The 18,411-nt window shown below is 38.5% G+C and overlaps 1 protein-coding gene across 3 annotated transcripts in view; it reads left to right on the top strand.

Annotated features, from left to right (window-relative positions):
- Positions 1–18,411, top strand: part of TES (testin LIM domain protein) — a 72,150-nt gene that overhangs the window by 16,026 nt on the left and 37,713 nt on the right. For all 3 annotated transcript variants that reach the window (XM_053662980.1, XM_037150838.2, XM_053662981.1), the window contains exon 2: positions 11,872–11,957. In XM_053662980.1, coding sequence (XP_053518955.1) covers positions 11,872–11,957 — 86 coding nt within the window. The remainder of the gene's footprint in view (positions 1–11,871; positions 11,958–18,411) is intronic.

Here is an 18,411-nt window from a genome sequence, read left to right as displayed (position 1 = left end):
AAAAATTGATTTCCTAAATATTTGTCTAATCCAGGGTCTTTCCATGTTCATGACCTGTGTTCAGGCACTAGTAGTTAAGAATAGGCATTTGCAATGCAGTTACCTTGGGCAAGCTAAAAACTCTGCTATAATTTCTTCACCTAGATGAAAATGCAGATAATAATTAATAGTACGTCAGATGACCATAGGACTGTTATGGGGGTAAAATTTGATAATTCAGGCAAAAATACTTAGAACTATGACTAGCAATATAAGTGCTCAATAAATAATAGTATTTTATATATTTGAAAGTTGCTTGAAAGAGTAGATCCTAAAAGTTCTCATCACAAGAAAAATGTTTTTTTTCTATTTAAGGTGACAGATCTTAACTAGACCTAGTGTGCTCATTTCTGAATGTATACAATATTGAATCATTATATTATATATCTTAAACTAATCTAATATTTTATGTCAATTTAAAGAAAGAAAAATAAGTATTTGCTGCTGTTATAATCATCATTACCCCTGCCAGTGCCTTTTTGTGTGTTGGGGGAAGGATGTGTTAGGGTAATGGTGTTCTGTGTTAAAGATAATTTGTAATTAAAACAGGTATTAAATAAAACTCTCATTATTTTTGTAAATCTCAGGCTCTATGGCAGGCATCAGGAATTCAAAAAAGAATAAGAAACTCACAGTTTAATAATATAAACTGATGTGTAAACAGTCATAGTTAAAAAGAATTAAATAATGGAATTTGTATCAAGACCAAATAAGCATTCAGAAGACTATATATTAGACCATAGATGAAGAAATGCATCACAGAGTAGCTGACTTTCGAATTGGGTCTATAGAGAGTAAGATTTTTGCCAGATGGAGGACACAGGGAATGATATCCAGGCAAAGGGAGAAACTCCTCTTAGAAACAGCACAGCTGGAGGGAGGGGAGCTGTGAGGAAGGGGGAAAGTGAGAGTGAGGGTGGTGCCAGGTTTAAAAGACCCTTCACTGCCATGCTAAGACATGTGATATTCACTGAATTCATTAAAATATCTAACAAGGGAATGATTATGAACATCTTTAAGTTGTATTAAAATATTCTGGGAGCAACAGTGTGACTTTATACAAAGGGAGCACACAGGAGTGAGTGGTCCTGGAGTGGAGATGAGGTAACAAATTGTGTCATTTTTAGAGAAGAGATCAGCAACATGGGAGTATAGTTATAGCATGGCTGCACCAGACAAAAGGCCTCCTAGCTCTAGGCTTGTCCTCCATTCTTCCTCTCATGTATTTCAGACTTGAGTAAGGGAAAGATAGGGAATTTTGTACTTATAAGCAAATAAAAAGATAGAGCAATTTTATTAGAATGATTAATAGGAGCTTTTAACCACAATAGTTTTTATTCTCACCTAAGAAAGTGGGCAAATTATAAAAAAGTTGAAGAGTGCCTGTTTTTATATTTAAGTCTGGTTTTCTAGTTAACTTCCCCTCTTTGGCACCTTAGGTCTCAGTAGAGATTGGAAAACAGGAAGTGAACTAAAAATATAAAACAATTTTATACCTTGAGTCAGATATATATCAAAATATATTGACTTGTGGGAGGGGATTTCACAGATTTCACTAGGTTTCTGAGACAGCCATGTGCTGATAGAAATTGTTTATTTAGAAATATGGTTCTATAGTCCAGAATATTCATTTGTGCTCTTGAGTATAATAATATGAGTATATGTATACATATTTATATGTAGGTATATATACATACATGATAAGTAGATAAGCATGTACATGTACACATGTAGAGATGTGCATATATATTATATATTCTACTTTGGTCAGCTTCATTCCAAAATGATTAAAGAAGTCCTAGTAGGACTTCCTCCAAGATGGAGGCGTAGGTGGAAACACTGCTTCCTCACGCAACCAAATCTAAAAACAACAAAGTTTTAACAACAATAAATGCAACCAAACCACACGGGAAATCGAACAATACGGAGTCTGAAAATAATCAACCGCTCAGCTAAACCGATGAGAAGGGCAAAGCCAGCAGTGGAGCGGGTTGGGCAAAGAGGATTCCCCGACCCTGGCGGTGCAAAGGCAGCCGAGGGCATGGATCCCAGGTGCGGGTTAGCTACAGGCAGACTCAGGGAAGAGGCGGGGCAGCTGGCTGTCTGCAGTCGGTCCCGCATTTGCGTGCAGATCAACCAGTGAAGAGGTGAGCATTGAGACAGATCACTCAGGCCCCGGCATTGCAGGGCAGGGGGCTCGGAAATTTGCGTTCAGATAAACAGGCCAGGGCGAGTGGCGAGGGGGACTGGGCGAGCGGAGAGGACTGCCATTGCTCCCTCTCTGACCCCGCCTCCACATACAGCATCACAAACCAGCAACCTGGGTGGCCCCGCCCTGGTGAACACCTAAGGAGCCTCTCCTCATACATAACAGGCGCAAACAGATCAAAACATGGCTCAAGAACAACTCAGAGCCCCAGAGCCAATAAATCTAACTGATGAAGAAATAGCCAAACTTTCAGATGCACAGTTCAAAATACTGGTGATCAGGATGCTCACAGAACTGGTTGATTATAGCCACAAATTAGAGGAACATATGAAGGCTAAACTAATTGAAATGAATGGAAATACACAGGAAACCAATAGTAATGGAAAGGAAACTGGGACTCAAATCAAGGCAGCCGACCAGAAGGAGGAAAAAAATGACCAAACAGAAAAGGATGAAGAAACAAGAATTAAAAAAAAAAATGAGGAGAGGCTTAGGAACTTCCAGGACATCTTTAAATGCTCCAACATCCGAATTATAGGGGTACCAGAAGGGGAAGAGGAACAGCCACGAGTGGAAAACTTATTTGAACAAATAATAGAATTTCCCCAATCTGGCAAAGGCAATAGACTTCCAGGAAATCCAGGAAGCTCAGAGAGTCCCAAAGAAGGTGGACCCAAGAAGGAACACACCAAGGCACATCATCATTACATTAACCAAGATTAAAATGAAGGAGAGAATCCTAGAAGCAGCAAGAGATAAGGGGACAGTCACCTACAAAGGAGTTCCCATCAGACTGTCAGTGGATTTCTCAAAAGAGACTTTACAGTCAAGAAGGGGCTGGAAAGATGTATTCCAAGTCATGAAAACCAAAGACCTACAACCAAGATTGCTCTATCCATCAAAGTTTTCATTTAGAATGGAAGGGCAGATAAAGCGCTTCTCAGATAAGATCAAATTCAAGGAGTTCATCATCACCAAGCCCTTATTATATGAAATGTTAAAGGGACTTACCTAAGAAAAAGAAGATAAAAAAGATGAACAGTGAAAGGACAGCAAATGCACAGTTATTAAGAACCACACCTGAAACAAAAGCAAACTAAGAGGACAGCTAGATCAGGAGCGGAACCATAGAAATGAATATCACATGGAGGGTTAGCAACAGGGGAGTGGGAGAAGGAGAAGGAGGGAGAAGGTACAGAAAATAAGTAGCATAGACAGTAGATAGAAAATAGATGGGGGAGGGTAAGAATAGTAGGGGAAATATAGAATCTAAAGAACTTGAGACACGTGTTCATGAACTAAAGGGGGGAATGGTGGGGGTGGGGGTGCAGGGTTGAGGGGAACGGGAGGGATAGAACAAATGTAATGGCATAATCAATAAAATAAAAAATATATTTAAAAAAAAAGAAGTCCTAGTAAAACAAACTTGTTTAGTAACGACATTTGATTCCTTGCTCCATAAGGAAATTTGGTTATAAAAACAGTATGATCACATGATCTCACCCTGAATACTGCATGATATCTGCCAGATCCAAATCGTCTCCAAATCAACTGAGACCATGTTTGAAATACCATATGTTCCCTACCCTTTTCTTTTTCTTTAAAGAGTCTGATATGCAATACCCTTTTCTGGGTTAGCAAGGTCACCTGAGATGACCTTGCTGCCAACACAAATTGTTGCTTGAAATTATGAATATGGCGATACTGATTATATTCCATTTCTTATTCTGAAATACGCAGAGGATAAGAGGATGTTTGGAGGCACAAATTATGTGGATATAAGTTCAGTATCGAAAGCCTATAGTTAAGAATATTTAAAAACTCTTATTTTTTTATGACTAGTGTTTCAGGATAAATATGGTAATTTTTATACTTTCAAAGACTTTAATAGGTATTCCTAAAACCTGACCATAGTTTTTCCTAACATAATGAATCCAAAAGACCCATTTTTTTGATACTGGAGAAGAAAAATTAATTTTTCGTATCCTTATTTTGATGCTGTTTTGATGCTGGCCAGATGTTACTAAAATGAAATGAAGTAGACAGCTTTGGGACTTGCGTGCTTATGAAAAACATGTTCTTTGAGATACCAAGTGTTGACTCTGCAGGGAGTACTGTATCACATTGCTATCGAAATAATTAAATGCAACAGAACTGGGTCTTATCCCTCAGAACTTAAGTTTTGTTTCCTGTGTGTTTCCAAACTAAGTTTAGTCTATTCTGACTTAGCCAATAATATAATTGCTTTCTTGAATAATGATTTTCTATTTAGTGTTTAAAACATGAAGCGAAGGACCATGTTGAATAACAAACTAAGTTGTAGTTACTTTGAAACCTGACTTGTAGTCATAATTGTAAAATTAAGAGGTGTCTTGACATCGATCTAGTTGATTCATCATTATCTAGATTAAATGAAGCTCAGAGAAGAAAAAAATGACTTCTGAAATCACAGAACTTAGCAGAGACACCTTGGGTCCAGATCCCAGTTTTTCTGCCTCTCCATCAGTGAGCCTTCTATATTTTCAGAGTTCTTTGTTTTGTTAGTTCTTTAGTATATATAACCATGTAATTTTTAAAATTGAGACATAATTGGCATACTGCCATGTAATTCTTGATCATTTCACTGTCTAGTCAGCTGGTTGCCTTTATCCGAGGAACTTTCTGGGCACTCCTTCCTCTCTGTCAGCTCTGCCCACATATCTTCTTACGACATCCCTGTTCTTACCCCTCACCAAGAATTCTTGAGTCCAGACACCTGGAAAGAACTAGCCTACAAGCACTAGGTGTCCAAGTGGAACAGTCATTGTTCTTGAGGAAAGGAGAAAGAACCTGACTGGAGGGTGTGGTTTATGTTGTAAGTAAAGAGAGGAGTGGGGATATAGTGAGAAGAATTCTGGGTCCTGGGCTTGAGGGAATCCTGAACACAAAGTGAAGGAGGGAGGGAAATTGGTTGAGCTCTTGGGCCAGATGAGGTTTCAGATCTTGAACTGAGATCAAGATGAGTTAGGGAGTCCCAGCTTTTGTGAACCTCTACCCCATAAGGACTGGGAATCAGACTTGAGAAACTGTGCCTGGTGAAGCTCTGGCTCTGAAACATATAATAGAGTAGAATTACTATGTTTTCCTTTATCTGCTATGTGTTTGACTTGTGAAAGGGAGAATAGCAGATGCCTGGATGCCTAAATAGGGGCAAGAACAGAAGTGGAAAAAATTTGCCTCACATTAGTAGAGATATGTCTGCTCTGGTGCACTTTTAGTATACAAATTGGATTTAACAGGATTAGAGAACACAATAACACTCTAGATTACAATTCAGTCTGAAACATGCAAACTGCTAAGCAGAGAAAACACTAACTAGCTTATGAATCACATATCTTTCATGTTTGAGTGGCATTGTGCTTTTTTATACTAATAGTTGATAAAAAGTATAAGGATATGGAAGAAATTCCTACCCAGTAATGTGGCATTAGTTAGAGATCCTCAATGCTGAGTATCAATTAGATTTAAGTTTTATAACTATATGTTTATAGCTATAAAGTAATTCTCTAGCCATGGCCAGTGTGGCTTGGTTGGAGCATTGTCTATGACCAAAGGGTTCAGTTCCGGCCAGGGCACATATCTAGGTTGTGGGTTCAATCCCTCATCCAGGTGTGTGTGGGAGGCAACAAACTAATGCTTCTCTTTCACATCAGTATTTCTCTTTCTCCTTTCCTCTCTCTCTCTAAAAGCAGTGAAAAAAATATCCTCAGCTAAGGCTAAAATAATGATGCTGATGATGATAATCATTTATCTAAATGAAACCCAATGATTTATCTAAATTTTCCCCAAGGAAAATAAGTTCATTGCCAGTCTGAAACTCCCTCTAGTCACTTTAGCTGCTAACAATGGCTTTGAAAACTAGGTGTCTTTTTTGTTTGGGTGTTTATTTTTAATTAGAACTGTTTCCGTTTGGGTAATAGCAGGAGAGCGTATTATATTGCCGTGACCTCGTTCCACCCTTTTTAATTTACTTGTTCTCTCTCTGGGATATTTTCAGAATTCCCTCACTCCTTAGGTCTGAGCATTTGAAGAAGATGAAACATAGGGAGGTTTACTTTTTTAAGGTGGTCACAACCATCCTGGAAGGAGCCAATATGAAGATTAAGTTGGCCTTCCAGGCAAGCCAATAGGGGTGGAAGAATACTGGAGAAATGCTTTCCGAGCTTTCCAGGGCAGGCTGTAGAGCCGTTTTCTCAAATTACCGCTTTTCTCAGGTCTTCTAGTTTCCCTAGCTAGTTTCCCTTTGCTACCTCTGAGGTTTGGGTAGCAAAGCTGAGAGGGCCTCTTGTCCCACACTCAGCCTCATTGCCTGGATTTTTTTCTGATACTTTCTCTTTACCAATCCCATTCGGTCTCTGGGAATATCTTTTCCTGTGTCAAACCTGGTAGCTCAAGACATGGTGCCAACTGTTTGAGGAGATTTCTTTCTTTCTTGGGAAAAGGAGGAAAAACCTACTCTGCCTACTACAAGGTTAACCCTGTCACCTTCTAAGTCCTCTAAAATGTCTGTGGCTCCTCCTGTGCTGCCTTCTGACACAGGCCTTTCCATACAGTGTCCCCTTTACTTTGGATGTACTTTCTCCTCCTCTTTGCTGACTTGGGTGCTGCCTATTCTTTTGATCACAGTTCAAGCATCACTTGTTCAAAAGAACTTTTTCAACCTCCTGACAGATTCAGATCTTCCCTTTATAAAGTTATCTGAAAGTCTTCTGCATTTAGAAGTGTTCAGAAGGCTTTGGGGACTTGTAGTCCTTTTCCTTGCAGCAGAAGTGAGCAGCAGCAGGGAATCTCTTTGGAAGGCTGAAGACTGTAGCTCTTCAAGTGGAAGAAGAGTCATACACTGAATTTTAGGTTAGCGTGCTGTTGACTAGCTGTGTGACAAGTCTGTGTTTTAGCTCTCTGACCTCTTACACCAAGGGAGTGCCTAGGCCTGTCCAGCCCTAAGAATATGTGGGGCACTTTAAAAAAGCAGATGTTGGGCTTCTGGTCAAGATGGAGACATACACAGATATGGCTGTCCTCTTTGCACAACCACATCAAAATTACAACTAAAATATTGAACAACCAACCATTGCACAGGAACATCAGAAACTGAGTTGAATGGAAGTCTAAAAACTATGAAATCGAGTTGAATGGAAGTCCGACAACTGCAGAATTGAAGAAACCACATCCACCCAGACTGGTATGAGGGGCATGGATATGGATCAAGCTGGTCCCACACCCATGTGTATAAAAACTTGGGAGGGATATTTTGGGAGCAAGAAGTCCCAGACCCACATCAAGCCCCCAGCCCAGGATTCTAGTGCCAGGAAGATAAGTCCCCACAACTTCTGGCTATGAAAACCAGCAGGGATTGAGTCAGGGGAGGAGGCTGCTGGAACCCTAAATAGTTCCTCTTCGGGAATCCACACATGGACTCATTTACTCAGACTTACTCCCTCTGAGCTCCAGCACTGGGGTGGCAGCTTGAAGGGCACCAGTGGTACACAGGGAGAGACTGAAGTGTCTGGCCTCAGGGTGAGCAGAGGCCATTGTCCCTTTGCTGAGCCATCTCCCCAAACCCCCCTGACAGAGCCAGCAGGCTGGTGTCATATCTGAGACTTCATCAACCTGGCTAACACTGTGTGACCCACCTTGGAGATCCCCAGAAGTGCTACCCCACCCAATTTACAGGCCCACCCAAGTTGTTTTTCCATAAGAATGGAAAAACTCCTGGTCTTGGCTCCTAAATCCTATCAAACAAGCAAGAGCTGTGTTCAGTGAACCCTAGTGGCAGCCAGATTAGAGTCACAGCTTAGCCTCACCTGAGAAGCCTGCTCCAAGCCCAGCACTAGTAGCAACCACCTCAAGATTGATTTACAGCTCAGGCATGGTTCCCTGGACAAAACACAGGTTGGGGCTGCATCACCCAGGAAACCCCTGGGCTAACATACCCACTGGACAGCTATAGACCACCTTGGAGCACCACCATCCTGCCCTTGCACAGCTGATCTTCCACCAAGGCTAGTGGGCAGTGGTTAGTGGGCAGTGGTCATAACCAGTCCTTGCAGCTGACTGGCCTGGGTAAATTTCTCCCATTGGGATGGATTTATGCCAACAGCAACCAAGGCTTAACTGCAAGAGGAGGGTGTACCCAACCCACACAAAGGGTACACCTCAAATACCCAGCTTGGGTGATAGGGGAGGCTGTGAAACTGGACCCTACAGGACACCTCTACATTAGACCACACTACCAAGACATGGAGTCAAAGCAGCTTTACCTAATACATAGAAACTAACACAGGGAGGCTGCCAAAATGAGGAGACAAAGAAACATGGCCCAAATGAAAGAACTGATCAAAACTCCAGCAAAAGAGCTAAACCAAATCAGATAAAGAATCTATCAGATGCAGAGTTCAAAACACTGGGTGTAGTGATGCTCAAGAACTTAGTGAGGACCTCAGCAGCATAAAAGAGAGCAGTCAGAAAGGAAGGCTATACTAATTGAAATAAAGTACAATTTACAGGGAAACAACAACAGAATGGATGAAGCCAAGAATCAAACCAATGATTTAGAACATAAGGAAGCAAAAAACAACCATGCAGAACAACAAGAAAAAAGAATCCCCCCCGCCCAAATGAGGATAGTATAAACTGCCTCTGGGACAACTTCAATAAATCCAACATTCGCATCATAAGGGTGCCAGAAGGACAAGTGAAACAGTAAGAAATTGGAAATCTATCTGAAAAACCTAGTGAGAGAAAACTTCCCTAATCTGGTAAAGGAAATAGACATGTAAGTCCAGGAAGTGCGGAGAGTCCCAATTATGATGGATGCAAAGAGGCCCACTGCAAGATATTATCATTATTAAAAGGCCAAAGGTTAAAGATAAAGAGAGACTCTTAAAATTAAGAGAAAAGAAGTTACTTACCAGAAAGTTGCCAAATGGGAAGAGGAAGGAGGAGAATGGATGAAGCAGTGAGGGGGTTAAGAAGAACAAATAGGTACAGTATAGAAAATGTAGTAGCCAAATAAATTATACGTATAACCCATGGACATGAACAATGGTGGAGGGATTACCTGAGGTAGTGGGGGGCGCTGGGTGGAGTGGGCAGAGCGGGAAAATCAGGACAACCGTAATAGCATAATCAATAAAATATAATTTAAAAAATAAAAGCAGATGTTCATGGAATACTTCCAGTTTTAATAATTCTAGCAAATAATTTGGTAACTGTTTCAAGGAGATAAAAAGCAGGTGGGAAAGAAACAACTTGTTCCTTTCCAAGGCTGACTTTGTAAATCAGCAGTGAGCTACACTGAGGCCGTAGTGTAAAATGTCTGCTATTTGAGGTTCTAGTGATATTAGCTGAGCTTCCAAGTTTCAATCAGAAATAAAAAACACAATGATATTGTTTCAGTATATTTGTAGTATTTTATTAAGCCCAATGTTGCTAAGATTAGGGGATTCAGATTTTAAAGTACACAAGAATTTGTTTAGGTGGTGATTTGATTTAGAGGCAGAAGCACACTCAGTCCCAGTTATTATCTAAGCCAGTACGTCATTGTTTCAGAATTTAAACATACTTATACACAAATAAGTTTGTTTGTATACGTGTATTTTCTTTGTCACCAGACAGAATATATTTCTTACTGTGAATTACATATGAGGAAGTTTAAAAGCAGTTGATTTAAGCTGAGCTATGTGATTCAGCCTTAATAATACAATCTTAATTTTCATTTGGGATTGGATTTTAGTAGGAGATGCATGGAGTACAGTATGAAGTAGATCCATACAACAGGTGAATTTAGGATTGTTAATTGTCCTTAATGGAGAAAGGGCTTAAAGAAGAATATACCTTTTTAGATTTACTGTTCATTTTATTATGAGTGTCGTAATGGAGAAAACTCCTGAAGTATGTACATTATGAAAGACTGGAAACCTCAAATAGCCGTCTCTCTCTGGCCTTTTGCTTAGCACATTTTATTTCTGTACTGTACTGTAACTGTGATCATTAGTGACAAGGAAACAATGATTCCTCAAAAGAAGAGAAGGGTATTCCAGTGTTAAAGTTAAACATATGATTTAGATAATTAAAATTGTTTTGAAAATTGGTGATGTAGACATGGCAAAGGTAATGAGGTTTAGTTTAATATTGGACAGGTTTTTATCACATTAGAAAGCATGCCTGAGAAAGTCTGACTGAAAAATAACATGGGTTCTCCTAAGCAGCTGAGTGGGCCAGTTGAATATGCCCTTAGTTATGGTAAAAGTATGTGGTGGTTTTCTTCACACACACAAAAAAAAGGAAGAGCTCACTTGCTTTATTTAAGAAAAAAGAAGGTCTTCTTGTTTATTAATTTAATTATTAAACTTCAGGGCATGGTCAGGCTGATATTTTAAGGAAAAAGTTATAATGGTGGTTTTGAATGCTTATTGACAAACATAATTTGGTAAGGTTACAAAAGGGTACCACTGAAAAAAAAATGTTACTTTTCTGTCTTGATCACTCCAAGGTAGTAGCAGATAATGAATTTTTCAGTTGTGACTGGTTTGATTTTTTAGTAGATTTTATTTATTTATTTTCAGAAGGGAAGGGAGGGAAAGAGAAGGTGAGAAACATCAGTGTGTGGTTGCTTCTCACACCCTCCCTACTGCAGACCTGGCCAGTAACCCAGGCATGTGCCCTGACTGGGAATTGAACCAGTGACCCTTTGGTTCACAGGCCAGTGTTCAGTCTACTGCGCCACAGCAACCAGGGCACTGATATGATATTTAAAACGCAAAATAAGTTATTCTTTGCCAATGCTCTATACAAAATCTTTTTTTAAATCTTTTTTACTTTTAATATCAACAGTTGCAAAAAAGAGCTCACATTGCCTTCCGTGTCCTTCCCTCATGTTCTCCTCCCCACTTCAGGTCATGTATCAGCAAGTTCCTGGGAATTATCATTTAATGTGGTAGAGAAAAAAGTTGTTTTGCCATAATAAAAGCAATAGTAATCCTCCCACCCCTACCTGGGTATAAAAGCATAGGACTCAGAGTTGTTTATCTCTAAATGGAGAATAATATCATCTATTCTATAAGCATTAATTATCAGGTTATGAGATTAATGCTTATCCCAGTTTCATGGTATTCAATATGTTTGTTGTTGTTATTATTACTATATTTATCATAATATAAAATAATATTTTTACTGTAAAGCCTAAAATTTTTACTTATTCCTTATTTTCTGCAAAATAATGTCATTTGTGGGCAGGCTTTCTTTCTAAGCGCCTTGTACCTATTGTACACAGGGACGTGTAGTGCCCAAAGATAGCAATTCATGACTTTTTGCAAATCACAATATTTGTAGTCTTCTGTATAATTTTATTTTGATGCTTTTTTTATGAACAAAAGCAATAAGAATATTAAGTATGTATGTACATGAAGTTACCATAAACATACCTGGGTGTCATTGATTGACTAAACAGTGTGTTACTCATGAAAGATTTATTTGAAAGTTTTGTAAACAGGAATGGTAAATGGAATTAGAAGTGTAACTTATTGAATTGTTTAGATTTTCAAACATGTCATAATAAATCTATATTGTTTTCTTCTTAACAGATGGGCTTAGGTCATGAGCAAGGATTTGGAGCCCCCTGTTTAAAGTGCAAAGAAAAATGTGAAGGATTTGAACTGCACTTCTGGAGGTAATATTTTGAAAACTACAACCACATTGGGAATTACCACTCTTTGGCACTGTTTCCTCAGAGAGTGGAAATCTCTTCTAAGTTCTTTGGCCTGGTTGCTAAATTGCGCATCTGTTACATTCTTTTCTTAGAAATAAATAAAACATAAAGCTTTTCTGTATTCCTGTTGAGCTAATTGGACCATGGTAACTATATTTAGAATTGTTTGATTTATTTGCTGTCCTACAGATTTCCTATGAGTATAGAATACTGAGTGTGTCTCTTTTTTTGAGTGACCAATACATTTGTGATAATCTCAGGAATGTTTATTAATTTAATTTTTAGTCTTTTTATAATTATTGGCAACTGTGCATAACTTGTCTGTATATTTGCAATAAACAGTAAATGTGAATGATGGATTGAACATTCAGATCCAGATTGTCAGGAAACTTGAATCTGAGTCCCTTCAAAATTTTTAGCTATAAATTTACTACTGAAAAACTTTGAAGCACTTGAATTTATAATAATAATAATAAAAATAATAATTCATTGCCAATCTCTTGATTTGAATTTTGTCTGGCCCTGGCTGGTGTGGCTCAGTGGACTGAGCACGGGCCTGTGAACCAAAGGGTCACTGGTTTGATTCCCAATCAGGGCACATGTCTGGGTTGCAGGCCGGGTCCCCAGTAGGGACGCATGAGAGGCAACCTCACATTGGTGTTTCTCTTCAGCTCTTTCTCCCTCCCTTTCCCTCTCTAGAAATAAATAAAATCTTAAAAAAATTGTGTCTATATATGGAGGACAAATGTTATGTAAAAAATGTGAATTCTGTATAGATCTTACATATACAAAATAATATTGTATATAACATGAAACTAACATTATATTTAAAACCTGTTTTAATGAAGAACGTAGATGGTGTTCCTCAGTGGCAGTCAGGACAGTAATAGTAGCTCATAAATCTGTTCAAAGCTAGAATCAGTACATTATTGTTAAAAGGAAAAAATAAGTACAATAAGTTATACATTATTATGGTGGCAGCTGCCTATTAGAATTAATCTCACTTAAGAACCACTTTCTGTACTGACTGTTTCTATAGGAAACTGTGTAGAGTGAAAAATCTCATTAGCTATTGGGGCTATCTATGCACATCATAAGTTAAAGAAGAATGCAAAAAAATAAAGTGGGGATATTAGGCTCTTTTAAAAGCTCACTTCTTTAGGAAACAAAGGCAGTTGTTTTAAATAGTGAAGGCAACAGAAACTTCAGCCCTCCATTTTTAGGGAGATAAATTTTTCCAGGGAGTTTTTAAATCATAAGACTTTAATAGCTCATCCCTATGCTACCTTTTCAAGAGACATAGTGGTTAGGCAATATGCCTGACATGTATTAGAAATGTAAAGTCACACTAGACACAAAATAGTTTTCAAGGATTAGTATATTTTATCTCCTAATATATGTACCTGTCTCTTGTACTCATAGTAGCTTCGTGGAGAGCTGCACTGCCCTCTGCTGGGCATAGTTCTTACTTTACAATCTTTTTTTAGTTGTTATTACTGTATTTTATTGTTTATGCCATTACAGTTGTCCCCATTTTTCCCCCCTTTGCCCCCTTCCGCCCATGCCCCCGCTCAGGCAGTTCTCATATCACTGCCTGTGTCCATGGGTCATGCATACATGTGCTTTGGCTCATCCCTTCCCCTTCTTTCATCCAGTGCCTCCTCTCTGCTTCCTTCTTACATTGGTCACTCTGTTCCATATATCTATGCTTCTGTTTCTACAATCTTAAAATAGTCTTTTTAGTTCTTCTATACAGTTGCCAAAAACTGCAATGAGATTATTAAACCTCATTCCTAACTGACAGCATCTTGTCTTCAGAAGGTTAGTTTATAGTGATTTTTGCTTGCTCTATATTATTTTCCTATAGCTGTTCACTATAATCTGATATTTTGAGATAAAAATATGACAGACAAGAGTAGGTCTCTGTGGTATGAAAATCACTTAAAAAAATTTTTTTCACACAGAATCACAAAGGTGTCTAGGTGTAGTTTGAAAATATATTAAGAGGCATGAAAGACGAGGGCTTTGGCATGACCTCCAGTCTAGCCTAGATCCATCCATGTGGAACTAGTGCTGTCTTCTTCCTGGCAGAAGTCCGGACACATTTTTCTCAGAATTCTTGATAATTCCCTGACTTTTCCACCACAATTGGAAGGGTTTATAGGCAGTGCCTTTGACTTTCAGATGAGCCATTTTCAGTAGTCTTTGAGGTAAAATATTCTAGGCTGGCTGTATTGAAGATTCCAGGTCCTGTCTAGGGCCACAGAACTGCTGTGATTAAAGTGGTCCCGGGGTCCCAGGACCCTGCCCACTTATCTCCTTCATCTTTATGGTGACCCTTTACTCCTAGGACCTTTTACTGCTGTTTGGAGTCTGTCTCTCCATACAGACACAAGAATGGTCTTTTGAAAGTGGATACTATAATATACTTCCCAATAACTTAAGAATCTTGGGTGCTATCCCACTGAACTTGATCGTTTAAGCAAAGTCTTCAGCGTTTGTTGTTAAACCTCAATGACTGGCCTCAGCTGCCTTGTCCAGCCTCCACTCTCATTTCCCTTCTAAGCACCTTGTACTCCGTCAACAGCTTGTGTAGATGCTGCTACTTAAAATTTCTGTGCCTTGTTACATGTTTCCTTTCCCTGGAAAGACACTACATCTAATCACCAGGAACCAAAATGTCTTTCCTGTTCTTTACATCTCAGCTGAAGCACTACCTCTGAGAAGTCCTCCTTGCTCTCAGTATTAGTGCACTCAGGCTTTTATAACAAAGTATAATAGACTGCATGGTTTAAACAACAGAAATTTATTTTCTTACATATCTAGAGACTAGAAGTCCAAAATCAGGATGCCAGCATGGTTGGGTTCTGGTGAGGAACCTCTTCCTAGTTTATAGACAGCCACCTTCTTGTCGTGTCCTCACATGGCCTTTCCTCAGTGTGAGCACATGGAAAGAAAGACATCTCTCTGTCTTCCTCTTGTTATTAGGCCACCAATCCTATTAGATTAAGATCCCACCCTATGACTGCATAACTTTATTTACCTCCTGAAAACACTATATCCAACCATAGTCACATTGAGGGTTAGGGCCTCACCGTACAAATTGAACTGGGGCGGAGGGGCACAGTTCAGTCGATAGCACTCTCTTTCCGTGCTTCCACACACCCCTCGCCAAATAAGGGATTATTCTTCCCCTTAGCACTTTGTACACTTGTTGGAAGCCAGAAAATACTCAGACCTGATTGTTCATCAAGTGGATATCCTGCTGGTTCCTTCCGTTACAGTGACAAGGTAGTCCATTACTGCCTTCCTTGGAGGTCAGACTCCTGGGACGCAGCACGGGGTAATGAAGGGTATTGAGTGGATCTGGGGAGTGAATGGAGGAGATCCAGCAGGTATGACAAGAGTTGCAAAAAGCTAAAAATGAATTCTCAGCTTAAGGAAGTTTAGACTGGAATTTCTCGCTTAGCTAGCCACACCTCACTTTACAGATCAAAGAACTAAAACCCAAAGAAGTTAAAATTATTTATCTGAGCTTATGAGTTGTTAATAAGAATATAATTTGTTAACATTTCCTATGTGCTGCATACCAATAACCACTTGTAATTGCTTTTTATTGCTGTACAACAAATTATTACAAATTTAGCAGGTTAAAACAATACCTGTTAATTAACTCAATATCTGTTTATGCTTTAGGTCAGAAGTCTGGGCAGGCTTATCTGGATTCTCCGCTTAGGGTCTCAAAAGGCTGAAATCAAGATGTTAGCCAGGTTTGGCTCTTATTTGGAAACTCTGGGGGAAGAGTCTGCTTCCAGACTCATTCCTAATGTTGATAGAATTGATTTCCTTGTGGTTAGAGGCCTGAGGTCCCTGTTTTCTTGCTTTCTGTCAGCCAGGGGCTGGCTCTCAGCCTTCAGAAGCCACTCACATTCCTTTGCACAGAGCTACCCTGCTCTTCAAAGCCAACAACAGTGCTTAGACTCTTTTTTGTACCTCAAAGCCCTCTGACTTCCTCTTCTGCTCTCAGCCAAGGAAAACTCATTGCTTTTTAAGGGCTTGTATGATTAGATTGGGTGAACTTGGGTAATGTCCTTTGCCATATAAAGTAACATAATCGTGAAAGTAACATCAGGGAGTAAGGGTAATAAAGACCATCTTAAAATTTGGCTTTCCACAACATTTTATGTACCTAATTTACCTTTGAGATAAGCAGTGGTTTTCTCATTTTATATGTGAGAAATCAAAAAAGTCAAATAATTTACCAAAAACATGGTTTAGAGATGGCACTGCTGGAATTTGGACTCAGAGCTTGCCAAAACCTTCATCACCACCACCTTTCTACATGGCAGAGCAGAAACTAGAACCCAGGCTTACACTCTTATGACCAGTAAATGTCAGACTGCACAAGAGTGTCTTCTGTAAAGTGTGGTACTTTTGTGATATTAACATCTTTGTAGACAATACGGTCCTTTAACTATAAGCTCACCCCTTCTCTAATGCACCAATGAATACAAGACTAGAGGAAAACAGAAGATTGAGGATGCCAAACACTAAATAACAACTACTACCTTCTGGGCATACTTTCAAGTAATATTAGAGATAATAAATATTTATGAAATATAAGACATAAATCCAAGATTTCAAGAAGTTTATGACCAATTATTTTATATTGAAAGCATAGTAATATTGGAACCATAGATCAGTTATCATGTACATAATAGGATTATTCTGTCTTATCTTTGACAAATCCTTCCAATAAAACACTTGCATTTTACGAGAAAAATGTTATTTGAATATAGCATACATCTGTTCAGAGAATATCTGAGTGCTATAGAGCTGGCTGAAACTAAAAATTCCATACTATAAATGGATTAATGCCTGCATTGAATTCTATAACAGGCCCATGCTTAAGTCCATATATGTATATCCCCGTTACAAAAGGGCAGCTTCCAACCCTGTTAAAATTATGGTTTGTAGCAGTGCCATGACCATGCTTTTAAATCACCGTGAAGGCTGGCAAGCATATCAAAGCACTTCACTTGCCACTACTTGCCTTGGAAAAATAATAATTTTTACAAATAGGGATACAAAAAACATTTCTATTTTGAGAAGATGAGGGGTAGTTTGACTGCCTTCAGCATGAAACTAAATCTGTGTAGTTTTTTGAGGCAGTGCTTTTGATAAATTTTGTTACTACCTTGGATTTAGCACAAGGACTCTGAAGTTGTAAATTGTGAGTATACATTTTCCTTTGTCATGCATATTAGTGTTTGTATGTCAAATATTAATATGTGTTAACATGCTGAACTTTTTAGTATAAACAGTCATCCTCCCCCAACACCTTAGAGCTTACCAGCCTAAGAGATGCAGTTTGCTTTGCATCTTTTAAAGTCATAAAAAAGCTGTTTTAAACTATGTTCTGAATCCACCTCCTTTTTCTCCCACATAACTTATATTAACATCCCATGAAGAATTTAGGGAGAATTGCTCTATGGGACAGCCTATAAGATTTAGAGATTTGGCACCTGTGCTTGAGTATGGGACTTGATTTATATGCTCCTGAAAAACTGCTAGCAAATTAGAAAAACTCAATTGAATTTAACAGACATAAACTATCTAAGTCTACGTACATCATCAAAAATTGTCCATGACTAATCTGAGGAAAGATACTATACTAACCTTACAAACATAGCCTCTAGCACATGGGTACTGTGCTCACCCATGCCCTGTTTCTGTTTTTCTTTTTATTTGGTATAAAACTATTTTTTTAAAGTCCCTTTATTTCTTAAGAGGGATGGAATCTGGGTTATAGACTGAAATTAAATATGTAATAAATGTCTCACTTATCATCATGTCTTCTTTTGTATACCAAGATCACAGCGTCCTTTTCTTCCTCAATTTTTCAGTAAGGTTTTCCTTTTTAATGAGTTTATCAGATATCTTCCAAATGACTTTAAAACTTTTTAAAGGATATTTCCAAAAATAAAATGTCGCAATTTAAATATGGGAGATTCAAATATAAAACAGGTGTAAAGTATTTAGAACAATATTTAAAACTAGATTAGTAGTAAAAGGCAAAAAGATTTTCATGATCTTAAAAGAAGCCAGAGTATCTACAAATGAATAAACCTGATACACTGCATAAACAAACTGAAGGATAAAAAGCATATGATCATGCCAGTAGATAAAGAAAAAACATTTGATATAATCCAGCACCCATTTAAGATAAAAACCTCAGCAAAGAGGGAATATAGGAAGTAAATGTCAATCTAATAAAGGCTGCATATGACAGACCCACAGCCAACATCACACTGAAGGACAAAAATTAAGTGTTTCCCTTAAAATCTGGAACATGACAGGGACGTTTTCTTTCACCTCTCTTAATTGATATAGTACTGGAAGTTCCAGGCACAGA

Source organism: Artibeus jamaicensis, unplaced genomic scaffold, assembly GCF_021234435.1.
Source record: "Artibeus jamaicensis isolate MK-2021 breed Jamaican fruit bat unplaced genomic scaffold, CSHL_Jam_final contig_311, whole genome shotgun sequence".
Classification (NCBI taxonomy): domain Eukaryota; kingdom Metazoa; phylum Chordata; class Mammalia; order Chiroptera; family Phyllostomidae; genus Artibeus; species Artibeus jamaicensis.
This window is presented reverse-complemented; position numbering and strand designations above follow the sequence as displayed.